The sequence below is a fragment of the Geosmithia morbida genome, assembly GCF_012550715.1.
Source record: "Geosmithia morbida isolate 1262 chromosome Unknown scaffold_0, whole genome shotgun sequence".
Taxonomy (NCBI): domain Eukaryota; kingdom Fungi; phylum Ascomycota; class Sordariomycetes; order Hypocreales; family Bionectriaceae; genus Geosmithia; species Geosmithia morbida.
The window spans coordinates 1672724-1689861 of NW_023336187.1; the positions used below are offsets into that span (position 1 = coordinate 1672724).

General features: G+C 54.8%; 7 protein-coding genes across 7 annotated transcripts; 3 read left to right on the plus strand and 4 right to left on the minus strand.

Moving 5' to 3' along the window:
- Positions 1-924: 924 nt before the first annotated feature.
- Positions 925-2710, minus strand: GMORB2_0509 (to tartrate transporter; the record flags this gene model as incomplete). Its single annotated transcript, XM_035462494.1, has 5 exons — positions 925-1258; positions 1327-1445; positions 1516-1641; positions 1716-1978; positions 2047-2710. 5 exons carry the CDS (start codon positions 2708-2710, stop codon positions 925-927), a joined length of 1506 nt encoding a protein of 501 aa, XP_035325424.1.
- A 2119-nt stretch (positions 2711-4829) lies between these two features.
- Positions 4830-5054, minus strand: GMORB2_0510 (uncharacterized protein; the record flags this gene model as incomplete). Its single annotated transcript, XM_035462495.1, has 1 exon — positions 4830-5054. The coding sequence occupies one exon, from the start codon at positions 5052-5054 to the stop codon at positions 4830-4832; it is 225 nt and encodes a 74-aa protein (XP_035325425.1).
- A 3170-nt stretch (positions 5055-8224) lies between these two features.
- Positions 8225-9466, plus strand: GMORB2_0511 (ribonuclease T2; the record flags this gene model as incomplete). The annotated part of the gene is made up of 4 exons (XM_035462496.1): positions 8225-8330; positions 8413-8495; positions 8586-8957; positions 9074-9466. The coding sequence occupies 4 exons, from the start codon at positions 8225-8227 to the stop codon at positions 9464-9466; spliced, it is 954 nt and encodes a 317-aa protein (XP_035325426.1).
- Positions 9467-9793: 327 nt separating this feature from the next.
- Positions 9794-11245, minus strand: GMORB2_0512 (translocation protein SEC62; the record flags this gene model as incomplete). Its single annotated transcript, XM_035462497.1, has 3 exons — positions 9794-9982; positions 10105-10655; positions 10795-11245. 3 exons carry the CDS (start codon positions 11243-11245, stop codon positions 9794-9796), a joined length of 1191 nt encoding a protein of 396 aa, XP_035325427.1.
- Positions 11246-11634: 389 nt separating this feature from the next.
- GMORB2_0513 (uncharacterized protein) lies at positions 11635-12271 on the plus strand (the record flags this gene model as incomplete). The annotated part of the gene is made up of 3 exons (XM_035462498.1): positions 11635-11676; positions 11767-11881; positions 12012-12271. The coding sequence occupies 3 exons, from the start codon at positions 11635-11637 to the stop codon at positions 12269-12271; spliced, it is 417 nt and encodes a 138-aa protein (XP_035325428.1).
- A 263-nt stretch (positions 12272-12534) lies between these two features.
- Positions 12535-13422, minus strand: GMORB2_0514 (pyrimidine and pyridine-specific 5'-nucleotidase; the record flags this gene model as incomplete). Its single annotated transcript, XM_035462499.1, has 4 exons — positions 12535-12701; positions 12770-13231; positions 13294-13322; positions 13376-13422. 4 exons carry the CDS (start codon positions 13420-13422, stop codon positions 12535-12537), a joined length of 705 nt encoding a protein of 234 aa, XP_035325429.1.
- A 1075-nt stretch (positions 13423-14497) lies between these two features.
- GMORB2_0515 (uncharacterized protein) lies at positions 14498-17113 on the plus strand (the record flags this gene model as incomplete). Its single annotated transcript, XM_035462500.1, has 2 exons — positions 14498-15757; positions 15935-17113. 2 exons carry the CDS (start codon positions 14498-14500, stop codon positions 17111-17113), a joined length of 2439 nt encoding a protein of 812 aa, XP_035325430.1.
- Positions 17114-17138: the final 25 nt, after the last annotated feature.

Below are 17138 nucleotides of genomic sequence, written 5' to 3' on the forward strand. Positions count from 1 at the left end.
CCTTTTTTTTTAAAAAAAAAAAAAAAAAAAAAAACCCCCCCCCCCCCCCCTTTCGAAGAAAGGTACAGATTAGAGGATGCTGGGCCGGAATCACAACTGTCAGGCTACGCCTCAATACTAATATTCACATGCATAGAGTATTTACTACGTGTAGTATTACTACTGTACTAAGTAATAGTGCTCTTTTTTCTTCTCCCTCCTTCTCTGTCCCTTCTTGCGGATAATGGGCTAGCGACAGAAAGCGTGCTCCGCTCCGCTCCCCCACCTCGAGGCTCAGATATAAAAGTGCTCCGTACTCTCATGGCAAAAACGAGTACGAGTGCCGCTATGTTATAGTCTATGTACACAAGCAGTACAAACATGGGAGTACTCATAATACTTCGCACGTATTCGTACATCAACCTTCTGCCCCACCATTGCCGCGCCTTCTTGGCGCATCAGTCCCCCCGCCTCGGTGCTCTAGTCTTCTTCTGTCCGGCTCGACGCAATGCTACCACTCGTGTGTACATGTGCTACAGTGTCAAATATACAAAACCAGGCAGAGAGTAATGGCGTTGTACATGAATTCGCGGAGTGCGCCATTAGACTGTAATACTTCAGACCAGGGGAGGGGCACCGGATGACCCCGACGCCGATATATAAATGCACGGCTACGTAGTTGTTCTACCCGTGACGTATGTACAACCCTCAGACAATTGAAACTCGATTAGACAACTACTCAATCACTGTATTTTTTTTTTTTGGCTACGAGCACCCATCTCCAATCAGTGCATTTTCTTCTTGTTTGTATATGTCTTTTACGTATATATATTGGAAATATTTGATAGAGTTGGCGTTACGCGTCAAGGTAGTAGAACAATACACCCGCAGACGAACAGCATCGTAGGCCGTCGTTGGCTGCAACAGCATGGCTAGCTAGCCACCTTATGTGAGGTAGCGGAAGCCCTTCTGCATCCTCAGCGACTCGTCCGGCTGGTCTTCAGGCCGAATGTCATCAGGCTGGTTGTCCTGCTGCGCGAGCTGGTCGTTCAGGCGAGTCAACATGCCACGGAAGATGAAGGCGCCGGCAATCGTCACGCCAAACATGGCCGTCACGATACCGTAACTCTTGCGGAAGCCATTCTCGTCCAGATCCCAAACATACGAGCCAGCCACATTACCCGTCTGGCTAAAGGCGTTGATCATGGCAATGGCCACCGCACGCTTAGCCGGAGGGCGGGGGAACGACGAACTGATCCACGAGTAGAAGACGACGAAGCTGGATGGCAAGGTGAAGGATTAGCATGTGAAAGATAAGTAGGCATGAGCTTGACATGTTGAACATACCCAGCATAAGAGCCAGCTTGCATGAACAGGGCCACGTAGCGGGCGGCCACGTTCAGTGTCGACATGCTGATGATGAAGCCCGCAAGACCAAATAGAATGGGCCCGACAATGTGCCAGAACTGTAGAGATCCCGTCAGCCACATGGTACCGATAGAAAGAGGGGGGGTATAGTAATGGGTGGCTGCTGACCTTTTCCTGCCGACGATCGGAGCTCCAGGACACCGCGAGCGACATCATGCACGAAAACACCCACGGCGGGGCGCTCATGAGCAGGGTGGGAACATAGCTGAATCCCAGGGTTCCAGTAAGCGTCGGCTGTTAGGAAGGAACAGTTAGCATCTCTCTGCTTGGCTATCATCATATCAAGCGGGGGCTGGGATATGACATACGAAGAAGGCGTTGAAAGACAAGCCAACGACATAGGCGGTAAAGGTGAGCATCATGACGTAGATCTTGGGGTCCCTGACAGCCATGAAGAGACCGGCAAAGGCCGACTGGCCCTCGGCGTCGACATCGGCTTCACCGACGTCCTCGGTCATGCGAAGCTGGGCTACCTCGAGCTCGTCGGCGGTGAAGCCACGGCTGTTGGTGGGAAGGTCGGGGAGGATGAAGACAGCCAGTATGGCGATGAACATGGTAATGGCACCCTCAACTGTCAATCATGTGTTAGTGACCAGCTCGGCTACTTTGGGAGACTTCCGGGAGGAATGCATCGCTTACTCCAGAACAGCCAGCGCCAGGCAGCGTGACCGAGAACGCCCTGCATGTTGGAGAGGACACCGGCTCCGATTAGGGCCGAGAAGGCGTTGGAAATGAGGTTTCCGCAGAAGAGGAGGGCGTTGCGCATGGTGAGCTCACGGCGCGTGTACCACTTGGACTGGATCAGCAGGGCGCCGGGCAGGAAGGCAGCCTCTATGAAACCAAGGAAGAAACGGATGGCGACCATTCCTGCGAAGTTGTGGGCGTTACCCGACAAGGTCGAGACCATTCCCCAGAGGAGCATGACGGCCGCGATGTAGAGCGAGGGGCGCTGGATGCGGTGGATGATCATGTTGGAGGGAACCTGCATGAGAATGTATCCGACGTAGAGAATACTGAGACAGGTGGCGTATTGCTGGTTTGAGAGGTCCAGGTCAGCCTGTAGACCCTTGAGTCGGGCGGCGGCCATGTTGTTGCGGTCCAGGTAGTTCATGATGTAGATGACGATGAAGAGCGAGCAGCGCGCATCCAGCTTGAGCTTCAGCCTCTTCTCGGTGCGAGCGCGCCATTCCGGATCGCGGACCTGGGCACTGCCAGTGGTGGCAGGAACATTGTCCATGGTCTCGGTCGTGGGCTTCTCGCTGTTGAAGGCCACAACCCTCGGGTTGGAGATGTCGTCACCCATGTTTGCCGTCTCGTCCAGCCGACTAAGTCAATGGTCAACGGAGGAGAGGAGAAGAGGTCACGTCTGCCTGACAGGAAAGGCAAACCAAGGAGGAGTAGGAGGATAGAGGGAGAGGGGAGTGAGGAATAGGAAGGGGGAACTCCAGAAATCTGGGGTACGGGGAAGGAGCAATGGTATTTATCGTGATGGATGGTGCCTTCTCCGCCGCGCCAAGCTAGCCCCAGACGGCGTGCGATACAAGTACGGTGTTCCCCAAAATCCGAGCTCACCCCAGATAAAATTTCCTGCTCTTCCACGGTACTCCATGGTTGGCCTCCGCTTCAGGGTTCCCCCTGTCGGTTCCCCTCACTTACTCCGGAAGCTATCACTACTGCTCGTGCTCGATAGAGTATAGCCCATTGTTCGCGTGACCAAGGAATTTGATGATAGCCAAGAGAATGCGCATCTGCAGACTGCATATGCCCACAGTGAGAGACCGTGCACCGGGGCCCCTCCTCATATCCCCTCAAAGGGCCATGGCCCATTGGGGCTCGGGGTTATGCGTTAGCCTGTGTTTAGCCTGTCAACCGTCTGTCAGTCGCCTGGAGCCCCATTCGCCCAACGCGCTTTCCCCATTTCGTACCCCGTACCTTCCCCGTCTGTCGTGTGGGGTCGGGTTGAGAGTCCACCGCCAATGAGGGCATCGGCTGGTCTTCGTCCTTGGGGTCACATCCTGGTCAATCCCCTGCCCTCACTTCGGCCATTGCGATTTGAGCCAAACCTCCACAGACCACGGGGCACGCCCCCACAAATCGATACCAGCCTGTCCCAACTAGAGTCTAGACTGGTACACCCAAGTCAACTTCGTCCCCATTCTACTGGCTGCTGCTTGTCGTCACTGGCCCAAATTTTACCTCGCATATCGGAGCAGAGGTCGACGCCCAGCCGCACCCGTTGCGGCTCTGCCTGGGACTGGGTCGCCCTCTTCTCGTACGAGTTCTCACCTTCTCTGTCCACAACGCAGGGAATGCTCGCCACGCCTCTTTTTCTTCGTTCTGTGCCCTATGGCCACTTCTTGTCCCTCTCCCCTTGGAGATTCAGTGGAACTTCTCGGCCAAATACCGAGTAACATTCTCCCCCTATTTCACCGACGCTTGTCCCAGACCGTCATCTTCAACGTCATGTCACGGCTCTCCCATGGGGCAGTAATTGATGGGCACCCAAAGCATCGGTCGACCGTCCACCTCGGCCATTTCTCCTCCAACAAAACAATGGGGAGGGTCGGGGTCGACCAAGCTGGAGTCTCCGCGCGGGGAAAGGCGCAGCCATGACCAGGTCGACCGAGCACCTGGCACCTGGCACCCGTCAGAGATGAACCTGGGGGTGAGGTCTGCGAACAAACCTTATGGCTATGACATCGTCGTGGATTCGTCCAAAGGCGACGGGACAGAGAATAAGCAATTGAGCTTGTTTGTAACTTGCGTTGCCTGTTGGCAGCCCCCTGCAAGACAAGACGTATTATGTCATACAGGCTACAGGCTACAGGCTGCAGGATAAACATTCTTCTGGCTATAGGTGCTTTGTATTACGGATCGCATTGCCGGGTGTTTCCGCTGCTGCAATGCTGCCACTAGTGGTTAGTTTCTGCGGATATTCGGAGAAGGAGAAGAAGAAGAAGAAGAAGAAGAAGAAGAAGCGGTCCACCATGGCCAAGGAGGCTGCAATCACGGGTAGTAATACGCATCGTGCTCGTTTGCTCCCGCATCTTGTCGTGCATATTACGTGCGCTATTAGCACGGGGACAATGACCCCTACAGGTACCCTTACGAGAGCAGTCGCGCGTACGAGTATCATATCAAGCAATCTTCTACATCTTCTACCTGTAACTTTCTGCCTTCCCGTGACCGCAGCTGCTGACCGCTCCAAGGTGGGCATTGTAGGGGTAGGCACTATGGGAGGGGACCCTGGGCCTTTTTATTTGCAGAGAACGGATGAGATGTCTCCAACAGCGACACCTGGGAGGTCAGCCTAGAGAGGCTGGTAGATACGGCCGAAGCGGCTGGCCTGGCGTTCCGCATCCTCATGTGCAGGGACTACGACTCGTTGTGCCGCAGCCTTGGTAAGCCCAGGTTCTTCATTTTCAGCCTCCCCAATTTTCAGCCTCCCCAATGGCCATGCGGGTGATGCCGTCGTTGGGGAGCTCCAGAAATACGTGACCGAAGGTGACATTGCCGCCGACGCCTCCGGCGAGGACTACATGGTTATTACCCAGCCCCGGCAGGAGAAGCTCCATCCCCTTGGAGCCTCCTACATTGGTCTCGGCATCTCGGTGGCCAGCTTTGGCGCCCGCCATGGTGCCCCTCATGTCTGGTGACGACGAGCCCACTGTCGACTAGAATATACCCCATCCTGACTAAGATTACGGCAGGAGATGACAACGTCCGTCCCTGTGTCGCCAACATCGACACTGGAGGCGGCGGTCACGCTTTGTCGAGGTGATGCACAACGGCGTCGAGCACGGCGTCATGTCGGCTCTATGCGAGGTCTGGGACATTGTGGACAGGTGTCTGGGTATGGATGGCGATGAGATCGGCAGTGTCTTTGATTCATACCTGTACGGGGTAGTCGTATGCGGAGGGCGAGCTGCTGAATACCACCGCACTGACCCCAACCCTCTTCCTCACACTGGCCATGTGACTTGGCTATTAACCTCTGGGGGGGGGGGGGGGTTTCTGGTCGGAAATAACAGAAGGGCGACTTTCTCGTGTCCATCAGTGGACCCCAACGTCCCCGACATCGCCACCGACAAAAGTCAGCACCTCTTGCGTTGGATCCGAGATGTCGTGGCCCAAAACTCCAACGACTCGGAGGGCACCAGTGTGTGGGCCAACCTGTAGGCCGTCGTCGTCCCACATCCCCGCACCGAGCCTAACGGCATCGCATTGCATGCGTATCGCTTCATCCGATGTGTACCAGCGTGGCGTCAATAATGCCTCCTTGGAAACCGTCTCCCGGCAATGATTCGATCAGGACAGCCCGCGGCGCGGCGAAGATCTCGACGACAGGCCGTCTACCTCCACGCTCGTCTGTTTCGTCCAGAAACTCGATGTTATGGAGCGTGGGAGCAGCCGTGAGGGCTGGGACGTCGACATACCGCGGGGTGCTCGAGATACGGCTGCACCGTCAAGTCAGACGACATTTTCGACCTGCTAGAAGCACCGCACAGGGGCGCCGGTACCAAAAATAACAACCGCCCGCTCCCATGATCGCGGCCGACGTCAAGAAGCTGGCCTCCCCTCAAGAGCATCGTTCTCGAGGGCGTCTAGACCGACGCCCACATCCCCTGCCTCAGCTCCACGCTCGACGATCCCATGTGCCTTGTCGACACTGGCCTGCCAACGCATCTTACAGAAGCACAGCTCGACAGCTTTGGAGCCTACGACTTCGACCTCAAGTCAGGGCCGATGAGGCATCTACAGAAGGGTGACATCAGAAAGAACACGATCAGCCCTGGCAAGTCACCGGCAATTGGCGGTTGTTTGACTAGGCGCTCAGCACAAAGATTGGCCGTGTCTATCGCAAGCTCTAGCACTACCTTGTCTCTGGCACGTATGATAAACGTAGATCTTTATTCCCCCTCCCCTCTCATGAAACAGAGCAATGGACAGGTTTTCAAGAGGGCATGCTATGGAGCCACGATTATGATATTAGAGCTCTTTATTCGACTTCGTCGTGATACAATTCTAGCAGACGCTTGCTGGGATCGACATAGCAGGCCTATATGCAGTAGTATATACAGAAATATACTCCAAACAACGCAACCCTCTCCTCAATGCCCCCCCTCTTCCTCGCGTCCTTTTTCTCCTTCCTCTTCGTATATAATACCAACATGAACGTCCCCCTCTATTCCCACAACCTGACCATGACCATGGCACCCTCTCTCCATGTATGACCATCCAGACCGCGCAGAAAGTCACGTCACGATCAAACCCTCTAACCCAAGGCTGTGCGCATTGCAAATGGAGACAGAAACCTACCTATTAGACTAGATGGTCATGCACCTTCGTCCATGCGTGACAGAACATGGAATCGAACAACAGTACTGACTTGAATACAGACAGTTCCGTTTCAACCTGTCGCCTTCTCTCTCCCTTTCCTTCTCATACGACAGCTTACAGACGAGCACATACCATCTCTTCCAGTACCCTTCCCCCCCAACATCCGCCCATGAACAATCCTCCCAGGCCTAGCACATACACTCCCGCAAGAGACGACGTGCCCACTGTCCCGGGCTACACCACGAGTATTTCCCGGGCGGCCGACGTCGTGGATAGGAGTGTCGTTCTCATACGGCCATCATCAAAGGAGCAACGGTACCTGCTACCGCGTCTAGCCGAACTTCACGAGACGCGCATCCTCCGCGGCCACACAGTTGCCGCATTCATTCCTCCTGCGTAGTATCCGAATCTGATGGTCTGGTGGGGTCAACGCGCCAGTAAGGAACACAAGGGCCTGGTGATCATACTGGTTGTTAGCATTTGGCGGTTCCTCTATGCCCAAGAACGGCGACGCTCCTCTGCGTGAGGAGAAGAGTGTGATTGGCTTCATCGTGGAACACAGTAGTGAGGATGGAACGGCGGTTCCGCGCGCCAGCATCACTCTATTGCCCGTTTATGAGCTGTGGCGAAAGAATGGCTATGCAGGAAGGTTGATGCAGGAGCTTGAGGCGCACTATGCCAGGGATGAAGCGAACTATGTTCTGGTATGTCTATACTTCTTCTCATGTATCCGGATATGGGGATGTAGCAAGTCATTCGTCGACACGCATCTTAGCGATACCTACAAACAGCAATGCTACCTCAAGCGCATACCGATATCAGTATACAATAAAAAACGAGGGCGATATATTTCTCAAGTTTGTCAAGGTGTGAATGCCAAGGAGACGGCTGTGAAGTGAGCTCAATCTCCCGACAATGGTCAGCCAGGAAGAGTAGGGTAGGTAAAAACATGTCAATGCTGGCTGGATTGATGGTTTGGAAACACGGAACTCCACCATATAACATAATCGAGAACTCTCCTCCATTACTAACAAATCGGAACCTTTGCGTGTGCCATGCATGAAGCTAATCTCGTGGTGGGACAACCAAGGTAAACATTCAAGTTGGGATGCTTGGCATCGAAGACTGAGAGATACGGGGGACCCAACCAGGTCGTTGGATCCGCACAGGTGCCAATCGAGGGGAGCAACCTTGCTAGAAGAGGCATGTGCTTATGCCAGTTTGTAGGGGAGTTCGTTTCCCTATCAGCTATCACCGTATATATACAGATTACAGATTACATGTATTAATATTATACATCATATCGGCCATCTCCGCTGTCTTCTTTTCTTTCTCGCTTCTCTTTCTATGCTTCTCCTTGGTGCGCTCTTTTTCTTTCTCCGAGAGGAATGAATGGAAAAGATACCTTCTTATTCAACTGATCGACACTCGCAAAGAAGAGGAAGAAGAAGGAGAAGGAAGACAGACCACATACGCAATGGCTCCTTCTGCTCGTGTCTTTATCTCCGTGGCCGGTCTGGTCAAGATCGCTTCGGCTGGATTGTACCCTGGCATTTCGCCTGCTAACCACACGTGCGTTCTGTGTATGTGATAACCTGTACAGGGGTCCGAGCGATGGGGAAGGAGGGAGAAGGAGAAAGGGTCAGACTGACGATGACGAGATAGCTGATCCCATCCTGTCCTGCAGTGATGGTGCCGACCCGGGACAAGTCGATACTTGCTGCGTCGAGACGTACGGTGGTCTTTTGGTGAGTTGACATACGACTCCGTACAAACGAGATGCGCATGATGACTGATGGAAAATAAATAATATAATATAAAATAAAATAAAACGACAGCTCCAAACCCAGTTCTGGAACACATACACTGGTCTCGAGTCCAAGGGTCAGCTTCTCCCCCGCGACGACTGGACCATCCACGGTCTGTGGCCCGACTTCTGCAACGGCTCGTACACGCAGTACTGCGATCTGTCGCGGCAGTACGACCCGGAGCCCTCGCCCAACACGACGACGGGAACGACCGACGGCATCCCCGTCCCTCCTTACAGGGGGGAGCCCATCGATCGGTGGTTCGGACCCTACGGTAAGGCTGACCTGCTCGCCTGGATGAACGACCACTGGATCGCCCTGGACCAGCCCAACTGGATCCTGTGGGCTCACGAGTATTCCAAGCATGCCACTTGCTTCTCTTCTTTCCAAAAGGAGTGTTACGTATGTTGTACTCTATCCCTCCATCTTATTACTTCATACGATGTGTGTTGACATGAATTTTTTCTCTCCTTTTTTCCTTTTTTTCTATAAAAAAACAGGGACCAAAAGCTCATAAGCTCGATGATATGTTTGATTTCTTCGAGACGACCATTGCATTCTACAAGACGGTCCCCAGCTTCACATGGCTGTCGGCTGCAGACATCAAGCCCTCTAACCGGACAGCCTACTCCCTCTCCAGCATACAGGATGCCCTGACCTCTGGCTTCGGCCAGCTCCCCTTCGTCGGCTGCTCGGGTCCCAAGTATAACGAGACCGAGGCCGGGAGGGGGTCCGATGACGACGGCGCCACCGTCCTCGACGAGATCTGGTACTACCATCATGTCTATGGGAGTCCCCAGCGCGTGCGTTCGGTCCCCGTCCCCGTCACGGATAGCTACCGTACTACATGCGCCGAGGCGAAGGATGCCATCTGGTATTATGAGCGTACCGAGGGTAGTGAGAGGTCCTAGACATGCACAAAACGTATATACATACGTCATACTCCAGCAAGGAGGGCTGCCATATGCCAAGTTTGATTTGGGTACCACGAGAGAAGAAGAAAAGGATGAGAATACAATGGAATGAGAAATAAAAAAGAGCGGCCCAAAACACTTGCAGCGATATCAACAAGCACCGAGGATCCCCAACCAAACGCCACCATCAACGCGCTACAATCCCATCCCCCTTTTCTACGATGCAGTATGAAGAAGAGGAACGAAGAGACGGAGAAAGAAATACACCGAAGAGAGAGGAAGAAAGAGAAAGGACAGAAAAAGGAGAACAATAAAATAAAGATTTTACTCGTCATCAACCACCTCCTCCACCTTGGGTGCCGCATAGCTCCTTTGCTGAACATTATCAGACTTGATCTGCGTATCTGTTCCCGTCGTGGTAGCCGTAGCCTCGACATGACCAGTGGAGGCGGTGAATGAAGAGCTGGGAGCAGCGGACTTGCCGGCCTTCTTCTTTTTCTTGGGCTTTTCAGTCTGTAAAAACATGTCAGTGGAAGTCAGTTATCTGTTATCTGGTTGCTGATCATGCGTCCCTAGGCAGAGAAACCCAACCCAACCCAACCTCGGCAAATAAAAAAAATGAAATAAAACTGTACCTCGTGCCAAGCCCATACGGGCCTAAAGCTGTCCATGAAAGATACATCCTCCCAGAGGTTGGGGTAGAGCCAAAGACCGGGCGGGACGATAAAGTAGGTGATGCAGAAGAGGATGACGCGGAAGATGGCCATGAGGAAGAAGAGGCCGAGGAGGCCGAGCATGCCCCAGCTGAGGTAGTAGACTCCGAGGCGGAGCTTGAGCGGCCACAGCGGATACAGGACGACGGCGAAGATGACGACAAGGGCCAGGGCGGCGTAGACCTGGCGCTTGATCTGGCTACCCTCCCAGAACCAGGCGTAGTACAGGTCTTCCTTTGCCTCCTGGTGCTGCTCGATCTTGACGGTCCACTGGCCCTTGACGCGCTTCGGCTTCTTGCCGTTGCCGGCGGCCTGGGGGTCGATCTTACTCACGCGGAGGGCCAGCATGCCGAGCGGCAGGAGCTTGAACGTGTTTTCCAGGGAGGCGCGATCCTTGATCTCCGGAAGCAGAGGGTTTTTCTTGCGGGCCTTTTCGTAGGCGGGGGATTCGAGAGCTCGGAGCGCACGTTTGACTATTATTCCACACACACATAGCACACACGCACACACAAAAATGTTAGCCATTCCCCCCCTTTCCTTTTCTCGCTCTCTTCTTTCCTTCTTCTTTTTTCTTATTCTTGCTTGCCAGGGTTAGGGAGGGTATCTGCCCACCTTTGAACATGTCCTTGCGCTCTCCATTGAGGATGCACGTCCTCGGCTTGAGATCCTGGCTTCGCAGAAACTTGGCCACAGCCAGAGCTTCGGGCTTAGGAGGTCCTGGAGCCGCCACGTTGCTGGACTGCTGCTGCTGCTGCTGCTGAGCGGCCCTCTGAGCCATCTGCTGCTGCTGGAGCTGCTGGAGCTGCTGTGGCGTGGGAGCACCGGGGGTGCCGCCGCCCTGCTGTTGGGCTGCGCGCGCGGCCATAGCCCTCTCCTGCGCCTGCCTCTTGATATGCTCGACGAACTGAGGGACCGACATGCCGGCCTTTTGCGCATCCTCGGCTATCCTGCGCTGGATCTCCTGGATCTGCTCGGGTGTAGGTCGTTGTCCGGGCGGGAACTGGATCGGGATAGCTCCTGGTCCTGGGGGACCCTGGGGGACTCCTTGAGGTGGTGTAGCCATGGTTGATCTGTTTTTTCCGTTGCTCTTGTGTACCACGCCGCGCGATAACGTTGGAAAAAGAAGGGGGGTGGGGAGAGTGGATATTTTGTCTTCGTCGACTCTTCTCAGTATGCGTGGAGAGAGAGGAGGAGAGCAGAAGATAAACGAATCAAGAAAGGAAAAAAAAAGATGGTGGTAGTGGGCTTAACTTCGTGTGGAGAGCTTAAACAACAGGGTGTTCACTTGGACTAGAGGCCGGCCGTACAGTTGACAAGATGGCATCTTCACTGTGCATTCTCACTGTGCAACCCACCAACATCAGAGACAAAGTAGAAAGCGTCATTGTTCTTCTCTCGCAGTTCTTCTCGTCCATCCCGCTTTCCAGCCAGCTCTATCTGTCGCGCGCAATCATGGGCGACCGACTGACTCAGCTCCAAGATGCTGTAGACCAGGTAAAATTTGAATTCTCATCATCTCCCCCACGCCCAAAAGCTCAACCGCAGCGCGCTCGCTGACAACAGGCTCGTCATCAAAAAACACAGCTTGCCCAGCAGTTCGTCGCAGCCCTTCACTTCGTCCACAAGCGCCACCAGCTCGAGACCCTGGGACCAAACGACAAGGTCCGCGATGTCAAGCAGGAACCCGAACAACGAGAAGGTCTGTAGCTTCTACCACTGTTGCCCCCGCTGCTGCTCCTACCTGCTGCTGCTGCGCACGACCCGCAAAGCAACCACTCTCATGATTGCTGACTACCTTCTGCCCTTTCGCAACTGAATCAAATAAACAGTCGACCCGTTACCCAGCGACGAATTCCGAGCAGGAATGATAGAACTGTCGCGCGACATTATCACCAAGGAACAGCAGATCGAGTACCTCATTTCCATGCTTCCCGGCCTCCAGAATAGCGAACAGGACCAGGAGCGTCTGATTAAGGAGCTCGACGACGATCTCAAGGCCGCCGAGAGTCAGAGGCAGGAGGCCCTCAGGGAGAGGGATCAAATTCTGGCTGAGCTGGATACCGTCATTCGCAGTATACGGAGGCCGTGAGGCTGCTGTTGTCATATTCTTTGTTGGCAACATGCACTGCGATTCTTCCCGGGCTGCTGTCTACGTCATTTGCATAGCGAGGAGTTGGTCGCGGTCTGATTTCCTGGATCGGCGCAGATTATTGTCGATTCATCCGGCCGGTTATATATCATAGTTTTAATTTTCTAGCAGATGCCGTCTATTCTAAGTATATCTTGGTGTTCTTTCTATGACTTTCTGCATGTGTCTAGACATGCCAAGCTTCCCCGCCCCAGGCCCTTCCCTTATGCGGCGGACTTGAAGAACTGTGGGAAGATAGTGCGTATTTCCAAAATGTTTCGAATCTGATACTGTGACGCCGGTTTCTCGGGAACGGGGAGCTCCTCCTCCACCAGATGGACAGTATTCCAGCCCAGTTCCTTAGCCTGCACGCAGTTTTGGTATGAATCGTCTGTATCCGTTCGGTGTCAGTGAAGGCCCCCGATCCCGGGAGTCGAAGGAGACTAGGGGAATGCGTACCAACAAAGTAGCAGTCTTCAAACCGCTCTACGCCCGCCTCCTTCATGGCCTTCTTGTACATGTCTGGGTGTGGCTTGCAAACAAAGGGCACGTTGGAGTAGTCGCAGTACGTGAGGCCCTGGAACTGGTCATCAATACCGAGCAGACGCACGACGCGCTTGCCGTGGGTGACGTAAGCGTTGGTGAGGAGCCACACAGTCACCTTGCTCCTGTCAATATCCTCGAGCATCTTGCGGAGCTCCGGATTGGGCTTGATGATGCTCTCCAGAGGCAGAGCGTCGTCAACCTTGGCATTGTAATGGAGGGGATCAACACCGTGGTGGCGCACGAGGCCCTCGATGGCCAGGCCGTAGTTGGCAAAGTACTCCTTGTGCAGCCTGCCGGCCTCCTCCTTGGGAAGGTCAATATGGGCGGCAAAGTATTCATCGATGAGGTCAGCCATGCGATTGAAGACCTTGGTGCCTATCCTAACTGTTAGCACTCAACCTGCCTTAGCAGTGCTGCGAGGGAGAAAATCTTCTTACTTCTGGGATACAAGCAGTTGTCTATGTCACTGCGATTTGTCAGCTTACGTGACACCTCCTGGAATCCCCAGGTAACACTTACAAGAAGAGGACGGGCTTGGCAGGTCCTGAATTCTCTGTAGCGACCATAATTGGCGAGTGATGGAATAGTCTCGCCGGTTGAGGTATTAGTAGTCGGCAATGCGCGAGGCAGTAAGCGACGGGCAATTACGAAGGCTTGAAGACCACAGGCGAGCAGCTGGACGGAGCCTTGTATGCGGTAGGTGACAGGTTACGCAGAACCTACAGCAATACTATCAAAAGGTGTCGAAATAGAGACAGGAAGTTGCTGAAACGAAGAATAATGTTCAAGTTCAAGTGTGGTCGAAGCCAACGGCCATGGCCGAGGAGCAAAGCTACTGCGGTCACTGTTGGCCCGCCCCACCGCCACGCCTATCCTTTCACTATTATCACTTATTATATGCATACAAGTATCCGTATGTATCTGCAACCTGTATTGGCAGTTGGTACGAGGCTCCTTCCTCTGCATTAACAGCCGAGTTTCTTGCATTCAGCTTTGGCAACATTCCAGACCCAAAACCTTTTTAATTAAAGCAATCTTGATGATTCTCGTAAAAAGGACTATATATATTACTGCTTAGTAACTCATCGCACCATAGCAGCAAGGAGAAAAAGTACCAGAAGAAGCATCTCGTTTGCCGGGACTATTAAATTATCACCTATATCTTTCCGGCATTTGGCGGTGATCCAGGCTAGGCACTAATCAGGTCTACCCTAGATTATCTGGGTGGATTCTGCCACGCACACCGCCCAAATAGACGCAAGGTTTCGTCTATTTGTTATTTTGAACATTGGGATCGGTCCAGTCTTTCCTCAACACATCATCTTATGACCTGTGGTGCTACGGAGCAGCAATATTGTTCATTGCTTTCATTACGCACTTGAGTTGCCTTCTAGCTGCCCGACATCACCAGTTATTTCCCGAGAACGATTTTTTTTGTCACGAGTCGCGCGCTGTTGCACGTACCGTCCGTTCGTGTCGACCAGCTGCTATTATCGCGTCGCGTCGATCGCTTGCGTTTTTTCCGTTCTCTTTCTTTTTGGGGGGAGGGTCCTATTGCGCCGTGCCTGAGCTTGGAATTCGATTGGGGCCAGTGCCACGTGAGGATTGCAGCGAGTAACCGTTGCTGACCGTAGGTTTGCCATGGGGCAAGGCGAGTTTGTTCATGCGCAGGCCTCGGGGATTGACGCGACTGCCGCCAATCCTGACGAGCAACTCCGTTATATCCGTCAATATGAGCGCATTGTACAGTTGCGACATGCCGTGTTAGCAGGACTTCATCCCACGATTAAACTTCCTCCGGGGGTGGCCCCTGTGTCGCGGACACAGTCGACATCACATTCGAGAGATGCTACGCAGACGCCGTGCGAGCCGCAGGCCGGTGTGCAGCACAGCCACCAATCGGCACCCCGCGAGACGTCGTTACCGGATGTTCCGTCCGCCGCGAGTGCACCTGATGTGTTGGAAGCTAAGAGGTCATACGGCTCTGGGAGCACTGAGATCAACCCCATCTTGTTGGAAAAGTCGGCTGAGCTGGTCAAGGCTGAGTTCCGGTTGCAGAGGCAGAGGCTGGAGCGGGACCTCAAAGTCGAGTTCGAGCAGCGTCGCGGCCTCAAGCAGTCGAGGGCGGAAGCCCTCGTCGACTATGATATTGCCGAAGTTCTTGGCAAGGCGCTTGAGCTCGTCCCGGCGGCTGCTACGCCTCCGGCAGGCCCGAGTGCCAGCTTGGCTACTAACGATGAAGCTGCTAGTGACTCCTTCGATGACAACACCTTTTACTCGTCGAAGCATGCCACTCCTGAATCACGTCCCGCCTCCCGAATCCAACCCTCACCCGAAGAGGTTCGGCGGTCGGCCATCCCCGGTCTGCAGTCCAGCCAGGTACCGGTACCCCGTTCCAGGGAATCCGTTCAAGATCATCTCCGTGGCCGTGAACCCTACGCCAACGACGCGGTCTCTGCCACACAAACGGTTCAATCCCAACCAGATTCTACTGATCCGTCGAATAATGCTGGGCTGTTCCGAGTGCCCGGCCTGAATAATTACACAAACGGATACAACACGGCCAAAGCTCAAGCAGGCCATCCGAGCACTGGTGCAGAACAGAGCCAGTCGAGAGCCTCGTTCAACGCCGAGCCCATTGGTAACGGCGGCTACGCAGCAAACAAAGCTGCCGCTGCTGCCGCTGCTGCTGCTGGCCAACATCAGGGCAACGCCTCTCTTGATACCCACCCCCCCTCCCCCCTTATACGCACTCATGACATGATACCAGTTGCGCCCCAGCCTGCTCCGTACACGACCTATGCTGTAGAGCAGCAGCTGGAACGGGCGGTAGATCAGGGCATTGCCGCTGCAAGAGGAGCACCAGCCCAGGTGGCTGCTCTGAGGAACGAGCCCATCACTGTCAACAGCCCTGACAGCTCGCCTCAGAGCGGCAAGGGTTCCGACAAGAAGAAGAGCAAGAAGAAGAAGAAGAGAAAGGCAGATCGGCAAGCCCCCGAGGACATTATTCCATATATAAAACCGGAGCCTCGCTCGCCGTCGCCCATCAATGCTCCCGACTACCTTCGACCGACCAAGCGCCAGAGACAAGCCAACAGACAGGAGGTTGAGGTGGTGGCTCAGAATGGCCCAGCCCCCGTAGCCAACACGCAGCCTCTGGCTGATGGGTCGCGGCCGTACCAGGGTGTCCCGATGGCTGGCGAATATGGGCCTCCTGGGGGGCCTCCCGGCGGGCCACCGCAACGGGCAGCGAGTACCACGGTTGTTGGCGACGGCCGGTACGCCGGCGGGGTATGTGTTGAGGAGCGGAGACCCGTGGACGAGACGTATATCCGACATGCCTCTCCCAGATACATCCAACAACCGCTACCTGGCTCAGCTCACCCCCCGCGGCCAGTGTCGCAAGTTTATCTGGACGACAGTTACCACGAGAGTCCGCATGCTTTGAGGGAGCCTTACGACGTGGGTCGCATGGGTGGAGGGCCCTACGTCGGGCAGCCGATGCCGCCATTGCCGCCAACAAGGATCTTTGTTGACGCATTTGGGCGCGAGTACATTGAACCTGGCCGCCCCCCGCTGCGTCAGTCCATAGCTCCGACACCATCGCAAGGCCCAGAGATCGTGTACGATCGGCCCTCGACTCGGGCCCTCTCGCGACACCCGGGTGCTACGTCGGTACCATATGAAGACGGTCGCGGCGTTGTCTACGCACGTGCAGCATCGGCATTTCCGGGACCGCGACGCGTGATGACGCAGCCCGAATACGCGTCGCAGGATTTCCGTGACGGACGGCCAAGGGAGTACTCGGTGCGGCCGGCAGTCCCGCAGACAGAATACGTCCAGGTGATGGCACCCCCTCCTGAGCAGTGGACTGCCGGCGCCGAAGGGGAGTATCCCCCGAGGACGGTGAGCACTCGCCCACCGATGGACCCGGTACGGTATGAGGTGCCTCCGGGCTACGGCGGCTACGCGACCGGTAGTGTGTACCCAGAGGCGCGACGTGAACCGTACATGGTCGAATACGCGGGGCAGCGTCCACCGCCACCGCCGCCAGCAACGCTGGAGCAGCAGCCGCCACAGCAGCCGGTATATCAACAACGTGCATACAGCACCCGTCCGGTCGAGCCGCAGTACTACGGCCCCGGGGCGGAACAGCTACCTCGCGGAGTGGAGAACGTTGGGTTTACTGAGCACCCACGTGGTGCCGCTCAGGAGGTTGTATATCCAGATAATGCCAGAAGGGAAGTCTACCGGTAATGGTGAGGCAGAAGGCCGGCTCGTC